Raw genomic sequence first — 22,985 nt, 5'->3', positions numbered from 1 at the left:
AGCATTATTATCTTTCCCAGTGAAACTTCTCTTCCTATGATGTGAACTAACCCTTGCATTTTTACATATAACTGATTCGCAGTAGATTGAGCCACCAACTATTTTCCCAAGTTGGGGAACTGCAGGTCCAAACTAAACTGCATGATAATCCACGTCAGAGAGTGGGCAAAAATGTTAGGTGCTCCCTTGAAGATCCTCTAACACCGTGAAAGGCTTTTCTAGTTCTAAACAAGTTATCAGTCTACCTTGCTAGTGTGTAATATATAGTTTTGGGTCACAAAAGAGTACTCTCCTTTGTAACCCATCGCCCCTGTGGCAAAAGAGAGGGATGGGGCATTCTCAGTAGCGACAAGCACTTGCTGTAGGCTAGTAGGGTGGACAGATCCTATACTACCAATCTGCAAGTCAAATAAAAAGTGAGGAAAAACAACATCCAAATTGCACATTTATACTCTTGAGTGCCATATTCTGCAAATATGCAGTTAACACTCTGCCCGATTTAACCTTAACACAGCAATACTAAATTGCCACATGGGCTGAACCACCAGTATCTTGGCATGCACACTCAACTGAACACTTCTTTCCCCCTCCTCACCAGAGTGTAGTTCCTTCAGATGAAGGACTCTTGTCCAACCACAAAGGAACTACTGCTCCTCCTGCAAAAAGCAAGAGGAGCAGCGGCCAAGTTAGCCTAGGCTGGACCATGACCAGAGACATGAGCACTAGCTGGTGTGAAGACCTCTGTCATCCTTCCAGTTTATTTATTTAGGGCATTTCACCCTGCTTCCCTCCACTTCCTTGTGACTTAAAGCAGCTCACAATGCTACCTCCTCCCACATACAGACACAACAGAAAACTAAAAATATTTAAACCCACATTAACAAGAGACCTACCATCAACACACAGGGAGGGGAGGGGAGGGAGCAGAGCAGGTGATGTCCTTTAATGACAAGTACTTCTCCCCGGGCAGGCACCCCCTTCCAGGATCCTGATTGGTCAATGGATTCCATATGAATTCATTGACATGGCTTGTCAATCTTTCCTTACCTTTTCCTTTGTTTCATTTTTATTTCATACAGAAGTGAGGACTTACTCGTGAAAGCTTATGCTGAAATAGACTTGACTAGTCTTAAAGGTGCCACTTAACTTCTGTTTTACCGTCCTCCTACTACAGTGTTTCTTCACGAGTAAAGACTACCTCCACCTATAAGGTGCCTTTCTTTTATCCTGTTCCTTTAAGGAAATAAAGGTGGCGCATGGGAATCTTTGGAGAGACAGGACAAAACTTTATTAATTATTTTATCTCATCTAGTAATATGTTGGAATAGCTTACCCTTTTATAGAGAGGTCTGGATATGGTTTTATCACTAGAACCTTTCTATATAATTTCAATCAAGTCAAAAGGGACCACTTGCAGACTCTGCCCCAAGGATCTGGCTAACTGCCAACTGTGCATTATTAAGTCTCAAGAGTGATATGCTGACATCTTCCTAAAAGCATACTTAGAATTCTATGATCTGTAAAGATGACTTTTTCCAAGAGCAGTAAGTATTGAAACCCAAATCCAGAACCGTGCCAGGTGTGTGTGTTTTTTTTTTTAAAAAAAGCAATGAAGTCCCTTTAGGAATAAAACTACTCACATTTAATAGAAGGACTTACAATAATGTCATTTTCTACACGTCTTATAGTCATCAGGAAGGAAAAGTGCCATGGGCAGGTAGCAACCTAATGTTTCCAGTCTCTTACCTACGCTTCAGATAACAGAACAAAAGGAGTGATTTATAGACTCACAGTCACTGCTCCTGCATTAATTTCCTACAGCCCTTTACACTATCTTTAGCACTGTAAGGAAGTGTTAATAATTGTGTCAATGCTAATGCTTAGCTTTGCAAAACAACCTACAATTCCTTTGTTTCTTCAGAGAAACACTAACCATGGTTAGTGCTGGTCAGGGGCAGATTTGGCACTTAACTTACAGGGAAATTTTGTAGCGGACCACAGCTCTAGATAGCTGCTGGTGGCCGAGCACCAATAACTCTGCTAGTGCCTTAGGGGATAGACCCTTCATTGGTAATTGGTGTCAACTAGGTAACTGTCTTCTCCTGCACACCTGCCATTTTGTTGAGATGAGGGTGTCAATGTCCACAGTCTGTACCACTGAGTTCAGAGGCCCCTGAAATGTTGCCTTTGTACCACCGCAGGGGCTGCTCTTCTTCCAAGGGCTTCTTCCAGGGCCATTTTCACCTCTCAGTCCATGCCTGGCACTGGTGCAAATTCAGCACCTTGTCATGATTAATTACAACCAGGGAAAGGAAAGCAAGAGTTGTTTGAAAGAGGGAAGAGAGACTGTAGGCTTGCAGATTGCTTTCCATGGTAAAGAGAGTAGGAACATGATATCTGCACCAGCCATGCCTGGCAAAATAGGCATCTATACAAGCCTGGCGCGTCAATTATTCAATGCAACATTCTACCATACAGAAGATTCATCTATGTTTAATGTCGTATTTCTGCTTATTTAAGATGAATTTTTCAGAGCACACCATGATCCTAATCCTCTGCATCAGTTCATCTGCCTGGGATGCTGAAATATTGGTCCTTTTAAAGTTTTTCTGAAGCCATAAATAAGTAGCACAGCACATGAAGTCTCTGACGCAGTCCCTTTGTATCTCCTGTTTAAAAGTACCTGGGGAAAAGCTTTGCCTGAGATCCCAGGAAATTCCTACCATACTGTGGTAAAACATGCTGTGGTTAAAAAAAAAAATCTTATATAAGAATGTAGGTCCTTACTCTAGGATATGAATAACACATTATGAACTCCCTCCCTGGGAACTGAAGAATCTAGAAATGGAAGCAGAGACCTATTTCTACAAGGAATGGATGGGCTGAACTACTGCCCCCTGCATTTAACAGTAAAACATCAGCTAATATCCACAGAAATGCCAAGGTCCCGAATCACAGCTTTAAACACACCAAAAATATGTAAAATGTGGCATTTAAAAATCGAAAACGAAAGGATTAACACAATCACTGACTAATTGCAATAACTTCCATTTGATCTTGATATGCTCCAAATTTGATCTTGATATGCTCCAAATTAACAGCTTCAATGTGTCAATCAAAATACCTCAGTATTATTTTCGTGATTAGTTGATCTGAGGAAGAAATGTATTGCTTCATACATCGTGACGCCACCAGAAATAAACACCCGAGTCAATTTATGGACTGAGATATCACTGAACAACAAAATGTAACTCCCTCAAGAGTTCTTGCATGCCACGTCCAAAACAATTAGCAACTTCACAATGCCCTGTTCAGAACTGCTGTACTGAAGAAAAGGTCACCTGAAATGACTTCGGCTGAATGAATGAAGCTGCTCAAGTATGTAATTTGCAATAAAAATTCGATGGGTGATAAAATACATAGGTGACTTCTTTGCCTCCAATACAAATCTAGCATCAGTGTGCAGTAAGTGCTGTAAGATAATCTTTTTCTTTAAAACTGCCATCAGTCACCGGCCACAGCCCAAAATGACACTGAGGGATATTTTCATATTTGTCCATTATTACCTTGGCGTCCCATATTCCTCTGTTTTTATAACCCTCACCTATGTTTTCAACTCCATCCTTCTCACAAATTCCTCAGTCAAAATGTGGACTGTAAATTCCTCGAGGCACAGACGTTTCTTCTTTGCTTACAGAACTCTGTGAAGTAGGATGAACACTGACAGTGCTAATATATAGCCTAATGGTGGAGGAAAGTGCCATCAAGTCACCGCTGACTTATGGCAACCCCGTTGGGTTTTCAAGGCAAGAGTTGTTCAGAGGTTGTCTGCCATTGCCTGCCTCTGCATCACAACCCTGGTATTCCTTGGTGGTCTTCCAGCCAAATACTAGCCAGGGCCAACCCTGCTTAGCTTCTGAGATCTGATAAGACTGGGCTAGCCTGGGCTATCCAGGTCAGGTCATACAGCCTAATACTACTACCAATAAGTCCTTTATTCTAGTATTCAAAGCATTTCTACTCTTGTTGTAAATCCTTGTAACAGCTACACAAGGTAGATTAGTATGATCACCGCAGTGAAGATAGGGGCTGAGATTAAGAGAGGGTGGATATAACTTCATAGCAGAGGTCACAACCAAGGGTTTCCTGGTTCATAGCATTTTCGCCATATTTTTTTTAACAAGCTAGAGGTCTGAAATTTGGTACAGACGTAGTCCAGGAAGTAGAAAAACTTGAAAACTCTCTAGTGTTACATTTCTCCTTTAAAGGAGGGCAGACAAACTATACCCATCTGAATAAAAAGCTTGAAATCTGGCACACATGTGACCCACTTGTCCCAAGGAGGTGCCCCCACCCCTGCACTTACCAACTTGCCCAACCAATGGAGCAGTCCAGCAATATGCCAAGGTCTCAGCCAGGCCTGAAGGATCCCATGGATATGGGAACAACAAAGGAGGCAGGGTGGACCCTGCCCAATACAGGGAAGGCCAGATCCAGGGGGGGACACCTGGCAAGGTGGAAAGGGGGACAGACATTTCTAGCCTGACTAGGCCTGAATGGGCTGGAAGCAAACTCCTTTAGAGGAGGCCAGGAAGTTTACCTAGACCCAGGGGGAAGCCCTATTGCCCCTGGCTCCTGACAGTCTACAGGGCCTAGGTCCTAGACTCGAGGAAGAAGAAGCTGGAGAATGTCCCTCCCACAGGGAACCCTTCAACTCCTAGACTCGAGGAAGGAGGAGAGGCTGGGGAATGTCCCTCCCACAGGGAACCCTTCAAAAGGCGGGTCCAGGAAAGTTAAAAAAGAAAGGGCTCGACCACTCCCTTTACTGCAAAAGGGAGACTACATAAATGGGCCTGAGAGAGAGGGAGCTGGGTGGAAGTGAGCCCTCACCCCAGCCTATCTGAGGCCCACCTAAGACCCTGTCAGGAAAGAAGAGAACGCCGGACAGTGCCACAGCTCTGTGACAGGGGAATGAGACACCACTATACTTAATTTACTGGGAAATTCTGAAGTGGGGGCATGACATCATCTCTCCTTCAGAAAAAGAACACAGAATATAACTTCCCGCACACTAAAGATGTTTCCAAACCAAGTAGAACCTTAAGACTGGTTCTTACAAAGCTCAAGGAACAATGGTTACCAGGAAAGTCTAAGTGCAGAAGTGGCACCAGCAAGAAGTACATTTCAGAATAATTAAAGTACATCTATGCTACCAGAAAGTTGATATTCAGTACATATAAGGCCCTGATCAGAATTGCAACTGGGCTTTTACAGACTGTCAGAGTTCTGCATTCTTTACCACATCATTTTTGCCCATTACTCACATTATCCAGCCCATAAAAACATAAGAACGTAACAGCAACCCTGCTAGATCTGACCAGTGGTTCAGCTCCATCTAGTCTAGCATACTGTTTCACACAGTGGCCAACCAGCTGGGCCACCAAGTCAGAGGGCCAATGAACAGGACACAGAGGCCAAGGCCTTCCCCTTTGATGCTGTCTTCCCAGCACTGGTAGTCAGAGTTTTACTGCCTTTGTATATGGAAGCAGGGGTCATTTCGTAGAAAAAGAGGTGCAGGAGCTCATTAGCATAACTCATTAGCATAACTTGTTTACATATGCCACACCCCCTGACATCACCGGAAGTGTGTCAGAAGGCAACACCCACTGCTCAGGCTCCAACCCAAAAATCTCCAGGTATTTCCCAACTCTGAGCTGGCGAGCCTACCTGGAGAAAAACTGCTTCAAAAGCACAACACATAAATGTTTGAGAAATCCCTCCCCAAATCTCCTCAATCAAGATATAAATTCTTAGGTGCTTGAGCAGAGCAACCTCCCCTCGCAGCTTCACCCCACATTTCAGGGCAATGACTATGTTCCCTCATCAGCATGTGAGGAGGGGGGTCTTTTAATTTGCAAACTTAATATTTTCCTATATATTTAAGAATTCTCAAGAAACAATTTAACCCATTATTTCAGAATATCTAAGCACTAGTTTGTGAATAGTCAGCCCGCCGCTATCCACTCTCTCCAGGAGGAAATGGTTCTTCCCTTTTCCTCCATCCTAGTGTGCTATCAAGCAGAACAGACACAGGTAGATCAGATTTCCTGATTATAAGCATGTTTGCTCAGAGTTAAGCTCCACTTGACGCAGTGGTACTGCTTGATGAGAAGACTGACGCACTCCTGCTGGGACAGAGCAAAGTCCATCAGCTGTTCCCATTATCATTCCCTGAAATACAGAGACTGAGCTAGCATGATCTTGTCAGATCTCAGAAGCCAAGTAGGGTCAGCCTTGGTTAGTACTTGGGTGGGAGACCACCGCAGAAGTCCAGGGTCACTACACAAAGGCAGGCAACGGCACTTCAAATAGGATATTATAGAACTGGGAGGAATACAAAATGGGCAACCAAAATAATTAAGGGTTGAAACATCTTCCCACTGAGGATTAAATAAAACAACCCAAGTGCAGACATGATACAGGTTCACACAATTATGCCTGGGTATGGGGACAGTGGATAAGGTGAGCCTTTCCTCCCTTTCCTGTAATACTGTACCTAGAGATCACCCCGTTAAACTAATGTGGTGTTAAACAGAATGTGGTGATGGCCAGTAGCTTAGATGGTTTTAAAAGGGAAAGGAGACTTCCATGTTCAGAGGCAGTATGCCAGCTTCCGAGGGGCATCACACAGTAGCTGGCACAAGCCAGTATGTTGAGAGAGCTTCAAATTCCCCACTCTGCTATGATGCCAAGGAGTGTTATTAGGCTAGCCACAATTCCTCGGGCTAAACTACCCCACAGCATTGCTGTGAAGAGAAAACAAGAGATGGGGAGGCCATGTGCGCCACCTGGACTAAGGGCAGGATAAAAACTGACAGATGGACTCCCTTGAACTCCTGCAATTTCATTTTGTGAAATACGAGGCTGAACTAGACAGGCTACTAATCTGATCCGGCAGGCTTCTTGCATTCCATACCCGCCTTATCTTCTTTCTCTCCCTTCCTGTTTTGTATCTACATCACTTTATGATCTAACCAGCGACCACTCCTCACCCCAATAAAACACTGAATCCCCTTTCCCTAACATGCCCCTCGAGCAGTGCTATAAAGTTCCCCTCACTACCAGATCAGGCACACCACACGTCCCTTCAACCTTCTATTCACTGCATTAGGACGGTGCCAAACACAACACCGGCCCGCCTTCTCAGCCCGGCCGCACAGGCTCACACCCCAAAGGCACTCTTGTCAGCCAAAGTGTAGGTTGCCCCCCGACACCCATATGCCTTCTCCACCCACCAATCCACCGCTCCCCGGTTCTGAAGGCTGAGCGCCCCAGTGAAAGTCCGAGCTGACAGCTTGATGTTAACCATGTAGGGCTGCATCACTGGAAAAGAAGGGAGAGGCGAGGCACACCTCGTAGAAAGGGGGAGAGGCCAAGGAAGCAACCGGAGACTACAGAAGGAAGCGACCTCTGTGGACTGAGTGTTGCCGATCCTTACCCCCAAACCATCCAGGTTTCCCTAGCAGCTGGAGACAATCAGTTCCAGCACCCAGAATACATTTTTGCATGGGAAAGGGAAATTAGTCGTGGCTGGGCTTCATTGAATCTGCTATATTATTGTATGCTTGTTCCTGGCTAGCCATTCCTAACAGTGACCATGTTACTGCAACCATAGTACTGACAATAAAGCAAAACCTTTCTTGGAAGTGTGTGCTCTGTTGTTTGGCTGTGGGTCCTGACATTGTGCTGAAAAGTGTACCAGATGAAGCCTTTACACATTAGCTAGCATTTCTTTAATCATTTTACATGTACAGTAAAAACAACAACAACAAAAGGCACTTATGTCTGGGATGCTACCTAGGCAAAAGGGTCTGTTGCAGAGAGGGACTACTTGGAGTTCTAAGGAGATCTAAAATACAGAGGAAAACGTAATAATTTTCATTGTGAAAATGTCAATAAATAAATAAAAATCATGGATGCCAGTGCTGTAGTAGCTACAAGGAACAGAGCCGTATGGAGCATATTTTAAATGCCCCCTGGAGAAGGAAAGGGGCAGGCAGGGAGGCAGACATGCCTGAATTCCCTGCCCGATGTTCTCCAGGTGCAGGGAACCCACGGAATATCGGGCAGGGAACCCAGGAATTTAAATCCCCCTTCCTGTTCTCCAGCCAGCCAGTCGTGGCAAACTGGCTGGAGAATAGGAGGGACAGGCAGGGAGGAAGACATGCCTGTGTTCCCTGCCTGATGCTCTCCAGGCGTCTCACAGCTGCGGGGCACCTTGAGAACACTGGGCAGGAAACCTAGGAATTTAAATCCCCAACCCCCTTTCCCTGAGTCTCTCTGCAAAAGCAGAGAGGCTCAGGGGTAGGGGGCATGTCTGCCCGCCTCCCCTCCCGTTCTCCAGCCAGCCAGCCCCAGCGGCTGGCTGAAGATCCGAAGGGGCAAGCAGGGAGGCAGACATGCCTGCCTTTTCTGCCCAATGTTCTCCAGGTGCCTCGCGGTGCCTCGAGAACATCAGGCAGGGACATCAGGCAGGGAACCCAGGAATTTAAATCCCCCACCCCCTTCCCCCCGAGTCTCTCCACAAAAATGGAGAGGCTCAGGGAGAAAGGGGGACATGTCTGCCCACCTCCCCTCCCCTTCTCCAGCCAGCAGGGAGGGATGGGCAGGGATGCAGTGGGTGGGGGGAAATGGCGGGGGGGATGGCAGGGGGTGTGTGCCCCAGGCTCTTTACTGCCGGAGCGCTGCTCCGCTGCAGTCCGGCAGGAAATGACCCCAGTATGGATATGTGCCTCAGTAATCATAGCCAGTTACCTTCTGACTGGCAACAGGAGATCTGATTGGTTGTGCAGGTTTTGAAAACATTACTCCAGCAGCAGCTACCACCACAATATCTTAAACTGCATGACTGAAGATCAGCTGTATATATGCAAGAATATGTTTTTAAATGATGCGTTCATTTTAAAAGGTATCCTATTAAGCAGAGTTTCTACCTGGAATGTTAAAGAGTCATCATTAGAGTTCACAGAATCATGGAGTTGGAAGGAGCCATGCAGGCCATCTAGTCCAACCCCCTGCTCAATGCAGGATCAGCCTAGAGCATCCCTGGCAAGTGTTTGTCCAGCAGCTGCTTAAATACTGCCAGTGAGGGGGAGCTCACCACCTCCCTAGGCAGCTGATCAGCGCCTACACATAACCCCATTATCTGACATTTTATGCCAGGCTCTATCTCCTGTGTCCATCATTTTGTGGCTGTGCCCCCCATCACACTGCGTCAGTATTCCAACACTGCCCACAGCTTCAAAATGTTCAGGACCCCTTACCTAAAAGAATACCTGGATAACTGCAATGAAGATTTAAGTGGCTAATCAGTAAGGGGAAGCCCTCCTTAGTCTCCTGTTCTCCAGCCAGCCAGTCGTGGCAGACATGCTCAGACATTTGACAGCTCCAGGGATACAAAACAAAAATATCCAGGCTTCCAAATGGCACAACTTTGCCATCCAACATTTAGGCTCTTCAGAGGGCATTAATACTTCAAAGCTGCTGAATTCTACCAGTGGGTTCCTCCATTACAGATCAGTACACTGTAGGAATAATTTATTTATTCAGACTTAAGATTCCACATATCTTCTGTATCTGCTTTCTTCTATCTGATCAAAACACTGTATTTAAACGGGAAGAGAAAGAGCCTGTGCTCACAGCTTTTATTTGTGCTGGTCCTGCCACAAATACCCCCTGCCTAACAATAAAGTCAAGAACAGCTGATCCTCAATACAAGCGTAGGCTCATTCCCTCCCTTCTCTTCAGATCTTCCCAGGCTAAATATTTTAATTTCTGCCACATGTTAGGGTAAACATTAATTAATCTTATTTGCACATATATACCGAGGCTCATTATTCTTATTAGCTAAGTTAATATGTCACATCTGGCAAAGACTGCATTCTTGTACAAATCCAACAGTAGCTGCTAAATTATCAGAGACTATATGCAAAGGATTTTTTGCAGTTCCATGGCAGATGTGGTCTGCTTTAGGTTTAATCTCATCATTGAAGCATTTATATGCTCAGAAATACCCAAATTAGAGACAGGGAGTATTCTGTTTGTGGTAATGATACCACCAATGGCTCAAACTGGGACGGAATGTTCATTGCCCCAGGAAATAAAAGCTGCTGGACTTTTTTCAGTCAAGTTTCTGTGAAGGAAGGGATAATTGTCAAATAGCTGTCATCAAAACCACAAAAAGGCCCCTGGGAATAGCTTTGTGGGAAAGGGTGAAAAGAGGCCCCAGAAAACAAGAACTGTAAGAAGCAGAGAATGTATAAAGGAGCAATGTAAGCAATAGGGACTTGAGGGGAGGATATTTATTTATTTATTTGATTTGTGAAAGAGAAAAGGATTTGAGTAGAAGGAAGGAAGGAAGGAAGGAAGGAAGGAAGGAAGGAAGGAAGGAAGGAAGGAAGGAAGGAAGGAAGGAAGGAGAATTCTGTGAGATGAGAGATGTCAGTAACTCCTTCACTAAGACAATCTGAGTAAGTATTTCATTCCTGTATGAAACTCTTTACCCCACAACTTAGAGGCTGAGTGTGTGACTGGTCCAGGCTCACACAGTGGGCTAAGTGGGGATAGAATGCTAGTGCCCCCAATCTTAGACAAACTATCTACATCACTCGCATACTGGATACTCAGTATCAGGGCTTTTTTTGGTAGAAAAAGCCCAGCAGGAACTCATTAGCATAACAGGCTACACCCAAAAGCAGAAACTCATTAGCATATTAGGCCACACCCTTGACAGCATAGCTCATTAGCATATTAGGCCACACCCCATTTTACTTACCAGAAGTGTGGTCATCCAGCCACACCCACCTTTTCTTCTGTTTACCTTGTTTGTTGTCAAAATCAAGGGGGGGGGGTTGTAGCAGGAACTCCTTTGCATGTTACCCCTAATGTAGCCAATCCTAATGAGTTTCTACTGTTGGGTGTATCCTATTATGCTAATGAGTTCCTGCTGTGCGTGGCCAACTTGGGAGCCAGAAGGAACTCCGTTCCTGTGCGTTCCTGCCCAAAAATAGCCCTGCTCAGTATGAATCTCCAAATGCATCTCAGAGTCCACAGTAAATCCACAGTAAACACTGGCTTCTCAGATACCCTGACCTGAAGTAGGGTCCAAGACAGCAGAATAACCTCACCTTCTATATCTGATTAATCAGTTTTATCCTTCCACCCATACAGATGCACAGAGGCAAAAAAAATAGGCTATTCCCATAACTTCCATTCCTTTTTCTCTAGATCAGCAAGTCTCAGGATACCAAAATCACCTTAACTTCCAGCATTTAAGCCACAGGCCTCTTTTGCACCCAACACACATGGCTAAAGACAGATCCCCATCCCCTCTGTTTCTTTTTCTCTAAAGCTGGGAGTCCCAGGATACCAAAATCACCTTCTACCTTAACTACAGTGTCTGTTTCAGTGATCCACAGAACTTCCAAAGATCCTAAGGGGAAAAAAATAAGGTAAGGCAGGAAAGGGGTGTTCCTATAAGGCGAAAAATGCCCCAAAGTCACAGAGAAAGAAAGTGGAGTTGGAGAGACTGCACAGTTTAAGCCTAAACCGCTTCATGATGCTCCCTGGCAGCCCTGGGAGGGGGGCTGTGTGCCTGCTGGGAAATCCCAGGGGGGCAGAGCCCTGCTACCCCCCCAATCAAAGGACCTATCCCTGAAGGCTTCACTCCAGGCAATGCTATCAACATGCCAGAATCCAGAGCAGCCATTCCTTCACCTTGTTGGGGCCTGGTCCTGGGCTACCAGTCCTCCAACAGAGACAGTGGGCCCATGTGAAGAAGCCCATGTAACGAAGAAGTGTGAGGCTTGCAGCCCATGTTCCAGCTACTGAGTCAGACTGCTGCCTAAGTGCAGATTCAGGGCTCAATCAAGCCTTGGCCAGAAGAAGCCCAGAAACAGGTGAGGGATCTTACCCTCCAGGATAGTTAAGTCCTCAGGCTAAGCTGAAAGCCTTGCTGGTTCAAGCAGTTTGTATAGTGAGCTTGCTTGCATGATATCCATGCACCCAGCTACTGAATCTGCTTTAAGTCCTTGTTATCAGAGCCAAAATAGCTATCATGCTAGAGTGCTGCTATTCATCTAGCCCAGAGCTCAGCTGTCTTGCAGAACTGTGTTACAGGAGGCAGGGTTCCTCAAGTTATCCCTCCCCCTATACAGTGCCTCACAAACCATTCTGGGTACGGTACAGATGGCATGACCTCTAGCAGTAGCCCATATGAATTTCACTCCATGCTTTGGGAACTCATATTTTACAGTGTATACTCTTACTGTCTTCGCCAATCAAGTAATTGCAGAAGACAGTAATTGCAATCAAGACATAAATTTTATGGGAGTTTCCTATACGTTAATATCGATAAATCTCAGTTTACAATCCTTATCAAACAGAAGTGGCTTAGATTTATCCTTGCTGACATAACCTAGCACAGAAAAGAATATCTCCTCTCACTAAACAGAGGAAAGATGGCGGGCAGTTTCCACCACCACCAGACTGTTGGGGGCGGGTCCACACATATAAGGATATAAATGATCAGCCAAGGGAGGGTCTTTTGCTGCTTCCTGTTCTCCTGTGAGAGACCAAATACTTACCTTAGACTATTCAACCCACACAATGCCTTTTCATTACTTGTTGTGTTAGCCAATGCTAAAGCAGCCGCTATACTTAAAATATTATTATTCTGTAACTCTCAGGGGTGACATAGTATTGTAGTCATTCTTCTGCACAGTGTTATCACATACAATCTGCTTGAGGCTCAAGACTGCAATGTGACATTATTACTTAAAAGAACAAAAAGCTGATACCAAATGAAAAAGAGGAATGTACTTCTCACCTCAATATTTGTGTAGAAGAGGAAATTTCAGCAAGTCAAACTTGCCACTCACAGTGAGGGGAAAGCTATACCTGCTCAAATTTCTTCTTCTACGTACTTATTCAAAAGCCCCCCCTTTACTTAGCAAACTGTTACCTTGTTGTACAAAGGTGATTGGCTAGGATGACAATGCTTATTTAAAACAATGCTGCATGAAACAAAGATGAAACTCTTGAATAAGATTGCATGCACAACAAATGGCACATTTAAAACAAATCCATTTTAAAATGCACTTGTCAAACTGTACTATTGGCCATGTTAAGCATGGCTTTAATCCCCCCCCCACACACACACTCACCCACGGAGATCAAGAGCAAAAACATATGCCCAAAATCTGTGAAACGGCTGTGCATCCATTAGCCAGACACAATAAACTGCTTCTGAATTAATTACAATTGAAGAATTGTTCACCGACACTCAACTGATTAAGTTTGAGCATCCAAAAAGATTTCAAATTAGGCAGAGAAAGAGAATTTTTGTTAGACCAAACAATTCCATATGGATTATTCCTTTTGCTCTAGGCATTATTATTCCCAATAAAACTATTCAGAAACAGATTACCTCTTTCAGTAAAAGAAACTGTACAGAACAGTTATCATGGGGTAGATTACATATTCTCTAACTCCCTTAATTTTAAGCCTTATCAGTTTTTTAGATTACATCTTTATTAAAAATGTAATCTGAAACTCATTCAAAACTGCCCCCAAATGGAAATGAAACCAAGGCAATCACCCTCAAGTTTAACGTGACCGCTTTCACATTATTAGAAGACAAAGGCTGGATTTTTCTTTATCTCCCTAAAAGTCATAAGAAATAATAAGCAGCATTCACAATACTCTCAATCAGCGCAGAGAATAATGCTGTCAAACTCATCAGCATCAAACCTCTCCCCATCTGGTAATAACAATTCAACTCTAAATGATGTGATCATATGAGCATTTCTCGTAGTTGCAAAAATTACACATGCAATATTTGAAAGTGGGTCTTGAACAAAGGCAATGGGCACCACAACCAACCCTTAGGGAATTCCTGGGATAGTTGAACACTATTAAAACACATGGCAGTATACAGAATAAGGACCCAGTGGTTAGAGCTACAGCTACAGCTACAGCGACACAAGTACATTTCTGTCATCAGATGTCAATGGGCTGGATCCTATAGACACATTGTGCTAATAGTGGAGTTTTTCTCTGACAGAAGGACATGGTCTATGGACATGGTCCTATGGAATTTATCATTTTAGAAAATTTATATGTCATGTATCTCCAATGGCCTGCTCAAGGCATCTCACAAGTAAAACAGTACAATGAAATCATAAAACAACAGCTTGAAAAAGGTCATAAAAGACACAGCAGGAACAGACGTCATGAAAGAGCCTCTTGCAGTGTTCCCTCTAAGCTGAGTTAGTGTGAGCTAGCTCACAGTTTTTTAGCCTCTGGCTCACACATTTCTGTCTTAGCTCAGGAAGGAGGGCTCCAGAGCAAACTAATTTATGCAGCAGCCAAGTTGCTGGCTCACAACTTTAATGCCAGTAGCTCACAAAGTAGAATTTTTGCTCACAAGACTCCATAGCTTAGAGGGAACATTGGCCTCTTGGCATTAATCAACCCAACAGTCTTCAAAGCTTCTACATCCAAAGAGTCTTCAAGAGCCTGTGCCATAACCTACCCACAACACAAGGTTATTGTTGAGGGGACAGTGAAACCATGCAGGCAGCTCTCACTGGAGGAAAGGTAGGATGCAAATGTACAAGACAAGACTTCTACACTGACTTGCAGACTCCTGCTGATCTGTCCCAGAGTCCCTTGAGCACAGCAGAGCATTTTGTGTCATGCTTTGGAGCACATGTTCAACACAAATGACACACTAGTCTGGTTCACTGGGCCTCACCATTACCCTCTCTAACTAAAAGTGCACTGTAACAGACAATCAACATTGGCCAAAGCCATGTGCAAATTTGCCCCCATTGCTTGTTTACTTACTGAAAAGGCCCTACTAAGTGCTGAAGAAACCTCTGGCTTCCCTAAAGGACAGAATAAAAAACAGTGGTTTAAGTTACACTGGATCCCACACCCTGAAGTGTGCCACTTTCCCTTACTTATTTGTAATTTTTGTCTAGCCCTACCTTTCTTCCAGCACAGTTTTAACTTATAACAAATATTAAAGCAAAAGGTGTATATATTTATTTACTACCTTCCTTCCAAGTAGAGACCCAAACCAGCTTATATCATTCTCTCCTCACAAAAACCCCATGAAGTAGGTTAGGCTGAGAATGACTGGCCCAAAGATAACCTGTTCAGACAGAGACGAAAGGGTGAGGATAGAGTTGGACTCTCTCGCTCTGATGACAGGATCAGCAGATACTAAAGGAAGGACTTAATCTTCCAAGTCTCAGAGTACTGAAACACGTTTGGGGCAAAGGCAGGTGAAGCCTGCTATACGAAGGGGAGAAGGAGTGGGCTTTATCTGGTTTGGGGGACACTAACACAAAGAAACTTCTTATCACTTTGTCCTCTTTTGGTGCCCCTCTAGAGAAGAAGCAGCTTCATTGTGCAAACAACAGTGAAGACACAATCTACCACTGAACTACACACTGTGTAAACTACACAATGGTAGCAATGAGAACACAACAGGATGGCTTAGGAATAAATATAAGGAGAGCAGGGGGATATCAGGTTCTCTGAAAGTCACACCTACATCCTTGGAAAAACATCTCAGCCTGGTTCCCTAATTTGGGGACCCTACTTGGGTGAAATGGCAGCACAGAAATGTTGCTGCTGTTGTTGTTAATCTATTCCTGTTGTTGTTGGTAACCTATTTCTTCTGTTGCATTGCTTTCATTTTTTTAAAAAAAGTGGTCACATATTCCCACATTCTTCCTATCAAAGAATCCAAGCGGGGTGGGGGGACAAACAGTGCAAATCCCTTCAGGTGGAACTGCTATGCGGGGTCACAAACAGTATTGGGATAAGAAAAAACAAACAGAGGGAGGGAATATCATTCAAAACGCACAATACCAGCCTAGTTCTATTGACTTTTGAGGAGAAGGGCAAAGGTTAATTAGCAGATGTTTCTCCTATCATAATTAACAATTTATTTCTATGCAAAGTAACAAGATTAAGATAATTATCCTCAGAAACAGGAATGTAATGACAAATTACCGGTTTTCATTCCTCAGTCAATCTCTTTCATATCAAAATAATCACCACACTTAGCAGAAGGTGCATCTGCTCCATTTAGGGTAGGGATTCATAAAACAGAGAATTCAGAACTGCCATATGGGGATCATGAAGCTGACTAGACGTCAAAGCCGGAAGGTGCTGGCTATGCTTTCCTAGAATATGCTAATATCCTTCTACCTAAAAATTTTTTATCCCACCCTTCCTCCACAGAGTTCAGAGTAACAAATGTGATTCTTCCCCTCCTCCATGTTGCCCTCACAGCAACCCCATGATGGAGGTTAGATTGAGAGGGAGGGGGGGTTGGCTGTCTGTGATCATCTGATTCCCAGGACCAGAAATGTCCTGGTTGGTAAAAAGAGTTTAAAGTTCCCGCCTTCAACCAGTGGTCCTTGTGATTCAAGCAATCGGAAAACGATACTATAACAGGCCTGCACTGCTCATTAAAGTGATGTTACAGGCACTATCCTGTTTTTTGCCCATAATACATATGCAATCACATTCCACACAATGCACTAACATAGCTGGCATGCCAACACATCAGTGTTCAAGTTGTCAAAAAATTCCTGCTTTGTGTCCCATCACACTGGACAGGAATCAAAGTTAGGGCCTTTTTAGTAGTGACACCCAGTCTTTGGAATTCTCCATGCTGGGAGGTTCAATCAGCTCCCTCTTTAGTGACAACGCCTTCTCATCCTGCTGTTGGCCTAAGTAGCCATTAATGGCATCTAAGTTTTTCATATGTTTTCCATACCTGGCTATTAGGGTAGCATGTTGCTCTCAATGTGGCATTTTAATGTTTGTTTTATCAAATTGTTTTATATTATTGTTAACCAGCCTTGGATTGGGGGATGCCTGGGAGAAAGAAGGGCATATAAATATTTTAAATAAATAAATATGCTGCTGTTGATCTTCTTTATTTTTTTTAAAAAAAGATTGCTGTTTTCACGTTTGATTGATGTTGTAAAGTTACTTTTTATTTTACTTCTATGCTGCTGGCATTTTACTGCTTTATGGTGGAGCGTTAGCTACCTTGAGGGTCCCAGACATGTGCGGAAAGACAGGGGCAAAAATATTTTAATAAATAAGCCATATTGCTGTTAGAATGCTGAGAAAATGCAGTATCCCTGGATCGGAAGCACTTTGCAGGAAGAAATGCATCTAAACCTGACACATCAAATAATACTAACTGGGCATTGATTGTACTGGGGATGGGGAGGAATTCACAGCTAGCTTGCTTGGGGACTGGTTCCTTTCTCTAACTGGTAAGGCAGAATCCTCCTGAACAGGCAGTTTCACCTCAGTCTCTAACCATTTGCTGTTTCAAGTCTAGAGATCCTAATTTTGTTTTCTCAACTTCACCCGCCTCCCATTATTCTCCCTGAGCTCTTATCACTACTCTTCCCACTTTGCTTTCTTCCACTGTCAGCCCCATGACAGCCAAACTCACTGAACTCACAAAACAACAGCACAACAGAGACCAGAAGTAGTGCAAAAAAACAAAAACAAAAACACAGGAGCAGCAGGAGCAAGAAACTGAAGCGTCTGACAACTAGAGAGAGGAGAACTAAATGGGGAATGATGCAGAACCAGGCACAGAGGGGAAAAGGCAGTCAAAGTCAACACGCAAAATACTACAGACAAGCCCGTGCTATTGATTTTCTGCTGATGAAATTCTGAAATGCAGAAAAGTTGAAGGAAACACATGCCACCCGATTCCTCTCCTCCGCTAACATTCACGCTAACATACCTCTGCACACTCCTCTATGTCACAATGAAAGAACGGTTGATTTCTGAACAATTTTAAAGAAGCCTGGCTCAAAATGGAAACATAATCAAATTTTTAATACAAAGGAATACTATGAAATTCATAGCCATGCAAAAGGCCTTTGAACATGTAATCCCTTATGGGATTACACATTTTACTCAGGGAAGAGGATTCTGATCAGGGCTGTCTACATACCGTGTATTACTCTTCCCACATGCTGCAAATAAATCTCAGCTGGAACCCCACCAGCTATCTTTGCATTAAGTCTACCTTAAAGGGGTCCTGGTGTGAGAGATGTCCCTTAGGAGAGTAATCTTCAACCTTCCTAGACCCAGGACCCCCCCCCCCCTTTAACTCCCTGGTAGCAGCATGGGACCCACTGAGTTGAAAACACATGACAGGAAGTCATGTAACATCCAAGTTACATGAGAGGAAGAAGGGAAGAAAAAGTTATGACCTCACATGGGGAGGGGGATTCTGTGCTGGAAGGAGGAGGAGGAGTTGGATTTATACCCTGCCCTTCACTCAGAGTCTCAGAGCAGCTTACAATCTCCTTCCCTTCCTCTCCCCACAACAGACACCCTGTAAGGTAGGTGGGGCTGAGAGAGCTCTGAGAGAACTGCTCTTGAGAGAACTGTGACTGACCCAAGGTTACCCAGCTGGCTTCATGTGGAACAGTGGGGAATCAAAGCCGGTTCTCCCAGATTAGAGTGCTGCTCTTAACCACTACACGAAAACTGGCTCTCTTCTCTTCCAAGAAGACTCTTAACCACTACACCAAAACTGGTTCTCTTCTCTTCCAAGAAGCAGCAGCAGCAGCAGCAAAAAGAAAAGTGTGGCTCTGTACAGTGTCACAAACCAAGTGGGACTGATTGAGCCTACCTGAGGTTCCCAACGCACACGCTGAAGGTCATTGTTTTAAGGGAAGATGTTTCGGAAGAACAGATATTGAGTGCCACAATACAAATGGCTGCCATGGGGGACGCTGGGTTCAACCATAAAATTTTGCAAGATTTCACAATGGAAGCCAGCTGTTTACAAACTGGTACCTCCTGCAGACTCAGAGGGAATGCCTTGGGAGCTCTTCTGAAGCACTCCCTACTCTAATGAAGTTCAGAAAAGTCAACATTAGCTTTAGGGAAGAGATGGGAAGCAGTTAGTGGTTGCCAAGAAACACATTACTTGATACCCCAGTGTCCATCCATGGGCACCCTATTGAGGACCATTACTTGAAAACCTGACATAAAAGCAATATTGCTGGACAAGCCTGAAAATCCCCACTTCCTGCTTTAGCTGTTATTTTCAGTTAAAGCACTCCCCTCGCTATTTTTATCCATTATTCTTCCAGAGGTGAAGACGTTACGAAAGATGTAATGAAAAGTAAACAGGATTGTGTTGTGCAATGGTTATTCAGATGAAGATTCACTTCTAAAAGGAAAAATAACCAGCCTACTTTTTTTTAGCTGCGTATATCTGATATCTTTATCAGGACCATTCAAAGGATGCTCCAAAAAGCTCTGCACTGCCCCTTTATGCAGACCTGCTCCATCCCACTCCAAAGTAAATCTGATATGCCATCCTTAAATTACATTGCAGCTGCTTTAAAAATAGGTTACGGCAAGGAATGACAGTTCCAGCAGGAGCAAGGAGCTACGGTGTCAGCTTATACCGGAGAAACCGGCTTTTGTTTCAGATTCAAGCATTAAAACTTTCTCAGGCTTTAGTAACTGAAGACCTTATTTTTTTTCCTGCCTTCAAATCAATTTGTTTGTTTGTGTGTGCCCCAGTTAGAGACACAAATTACCGTTCCTTGCAGATAGTGAATTGCATATGAGCTGAGTGTGACAAATGAAATGCAATGCAATGTAAGGCTGGAGAGAGCCACCTACAGCATATACAGTGAATGGAGTTGCCTGCAGAACCTCCCATCGATGGAGTGCTCCGACATTATTAATACATATATATATTTCTTTAAAAAAAGAATTGTCTCAGACTGTTCTTGACACGTCAAAGGCAAAGCTCTTACCGTTTCCTTGGGCATTTGTGACTGGCTTTGTTCAGTATTCTAGAAGAAGCAAAGAAAAGAAAATAAGAACAAGGCTGGAAAAGGCACCCGCAAACTGTTGAGAGAGAAACCAACAGGCAGTTTGGCTTTCAGATGGGTGGCTGGATCAAGAGCTGCAGCAAACAGAGATGCTCCTAGGGAGAAACCTTTTGCTGGAGTTGTTGGTAAGGTTCTTATTTATTTGGACTATTTCTGTGCCGCCTCTTCGGAGTACTGCTCGTGGTGGCTTACAATAAGAAACCAGAGTATTAAAACAGATCAGCATAAATAAAAAATTATCCATAAAACAGAAGCAGGCCATTGAAAAGCCGTTAAGTTAAAAACCCCTAATTAAAAGCCTGCATAAAAGGATGTGTTTTAGCCAGGCACCTAAAAGGAAGTAAAGGAAGACTCATGTGAGCCTCAAGAGGGTAGGGTTGCCAGGTCTGGGTTAGAAAATACTTGGAGACTTTGAGGGTGGATCTGGGAGAAGGTGGGGTTTGGGGAGGGGAGGGGAGGGGCCTTAGTATGGCTCAATGCCACGGAGCCCACCCTACAAAGCAGCCATTTTCTCCAGGGGAGCTGATCTCTGTCAGCTGGAGATCCATTGCAACAGCGGGAGATCCCCCAGGCCCCACGTGGAGGTTGGCAACCCTATTCATTTCCCCCTGCTTTATTTCTCAGTCTTAGTTTCACCCCTATCCTGGTTGGCACCTTAGAACATACTTAATAGTAGTATAGCAGCAAACCCTTGTTCATATTATGAATAGAAAGGAGGGTTATTATTTCCCCATGACCTATCAAGGTAATATTATTGCATTGGTGGGACGTCTAATATCCCTTTGTGAATGCTACTTTGCTACTGTTAGACATTAATCTTCAGGTCATATGACATGACATATTCTTTTTAGAAAATATGTCAGCAAAATCAGTCCGAATGATCCCAGTACTTTTCATCCAGCACCACGACATGATCAATTTGCCCCTGCTTTTGTGCTAGGTAAAGGTACAGGGGTAAGCTTAGGTAGATTTCTTACTGATTGTGATATTCTGGCCACTGTGTGATACAGAGTGTTGGACTGGATGGGCCTTTGGCCTGATCCAACATTGGCGTCTCTTATGTTCTTATGTTCTTATTTACTTTCTTTGTTTCTCTATCTTTTCTCTCTTTCCTTCCACCTCTTTCATTCTTTCGGCCTCTCTCTCTTAGACAAATAAATATTATTTGATAAATAATTATAATTATCAATATCTGCTTTTACCCCTTTTAGTTTTTTTCTTTTTGGCAGTCTCATTTAATGTTAATAAAAAGCAAATTTGCATATTTTCCAATAAAACCGTTTGTGTGGTATTTGTTCATGTCTTGTGGCTCTCAAACATCTGACATTTATTCTATGTGGCTCTTACATGAAGCAAGTTTGGCCACCCCTGACACAGCGTCAACCCTTCAAAGCAGCCATTTTCTCCAGGGGAGCTGATCTCTGTCAGCTGGAGATCAGCTGTAAAAGCGGGAGGTCTCCAGCCCCCCCCCTGGAGGTTGGCAACCATAGAAGAGGGGGCATTCCCAAGGCAAAGTACTATTACAGAAAATGCCCCATCTCTAGTCCCTACCTGACTCATCTCACCTCAGAATGTTGGGACACAGAGAGCAGGGCCTGAGAGGCAGATGTTAACTGGCAGGCTAAATAGTATGGAAGGAGACTGTCCTTTAGGTACCCTGGCCCCTAGCTATTTAGGGACTTAGAGTTAACAACCAGCACTTCAAATTGTGCCTGGAAACAGATGGGTAGCTAGTGCAGATCTTTCAGCACAGGAGCAATACAATCCCTGTAACCAATCCCTGGCAGCCTGGCTGCTATATTTTGGACCAAATGAATTTTCCAAATCATTTTCAAAGGCAGCCCCACATAGAGCACATTACACTACAGTAATCTACAAAGGATGCGATCAGAAAATGGATCACTGTGGTAAGATCATGATTTCTGAGGAACTGCTTTAGCTGGTGAACCAGCTGGAGCTGATATGCAGAAAAATATTATTCTGTAAATTCAAAATGATCCTCTTCAAATGGTCCAATGAGGACTGAGCATGCCCATTGCCTTTGGAAGGTTGGGAGCAGCTGAGAGAACTAGAAAAGAAAACAAAAAGAAGAGGCCCCCTCCAACTTCTAGCAGGTTACAGTTTCTTCGGGGGTGGGGTATTCTCATTTATTACATCCCCATTCTGCAGTAATTCATCATGGGTCTAAATTGAAGAAAAGTGTCCTTAACAGAATAAGAGGACACAGAAATATGGCACAAACCAGGGACTCTGCCAGCTATATCTCACTCTCTGTTTCACTATGGCAGCTGATCAGGCGACAGAATGTACTTGGGCACCTTTATTTCAGATGGTCAGTAGGAGGTACTGTGGTCCACTGACTCAGCAATCAAGTGACAGAAGGGACCCATTGGACTTCACCTGGCCCATAAAGAAAACACTACATTCTGGCCTGGCTCACTTCTCAGACTTAAGGGCTCATGTACTTCCCGCAAGGACCTTGTTTACCTTCTTAGTCCCCGCTTTTCTTCCGCCAGGCTCAAATGAAATGGTACTGCCAGCCCTGGCACAGTGTTAAGTACATAATTAAGTCCATAATATCAGAGTGATTGACATCCATACATTACACCGGATGACAACTAAACAAAATTTTCAACAAATGAAGAGTGCCTTTGCTTAAACACTGCATCCCTTACATACAAATCACACAGCGGAGACACACACATAGGACCATGCGTTTTTACTGTTCCTGCCAATCAAACTATGCTAACTTGCCTCAGAGACATCAAGCCTTTCTCCTATGAGATGGACAATTTTAATTAATCATCTGCCCACAGACAAAGACAACCATAAGCTTGTCCTAGAGGAATGAATTCTTAAAACTGCAATAGTTGACAAAGACAGAAAACAGAATTAACAACCCCTGGCCTTCTAAAACCAATGAAATAAGATTTCATTGTTGGCAAAACAAATCACGGTATCATGGGTCAGCCAGGGCTCAGCAATAGCGAGGACTCCTCAGGAGAAGAG

General features: G+C 43.9%; 1 protein-coding gene across 1 annotated transcript in view; it reads right to left on the bottom strand.

Moving 5' to 3' along the window:
* PARD3 (par-3 family cell polarity regulator) overlaps positions 1–22,985 on the bottom strand; it is a gene marked incomplete at its 5' end in the record, with an annotated part of 471,015 nt that overhangs the window by 251,029 nt on the left and 197,001 nt on the right. Inside the window, one exon of the mRNA XM_015426744.1 lies at positions 19,899–19,937. Within this exon, the coding sequence (XP_015282230.1) occupies positions 19,899–19,937 (39 nt within the window). The remainder of the gene's footprint in view (positions 1–19,898; positions 19,938–22,985) is intronic.

The sequence above is a fragment of the Gekko japonicus genome, unplaced genomic scaffold (genome assembly GCF_001447785.1).
Source record: "Gekko japonicus isolate JY-2015 unplaced genomic scaffold, Gekko_japonicus_V1.1 scaffold230, whole genome shotgun sequence".
Lineage (NCBI taxonomy): Eukaryota > Metazoa > Chordata > Lepidosauria > Squamata > Gekkonidae > Gekko > Gekko japonicus.
Note: the sequence above shows the minus strand (reverse complement) of the source record. Positions and strands in the feature narration are given on the sequence as shown.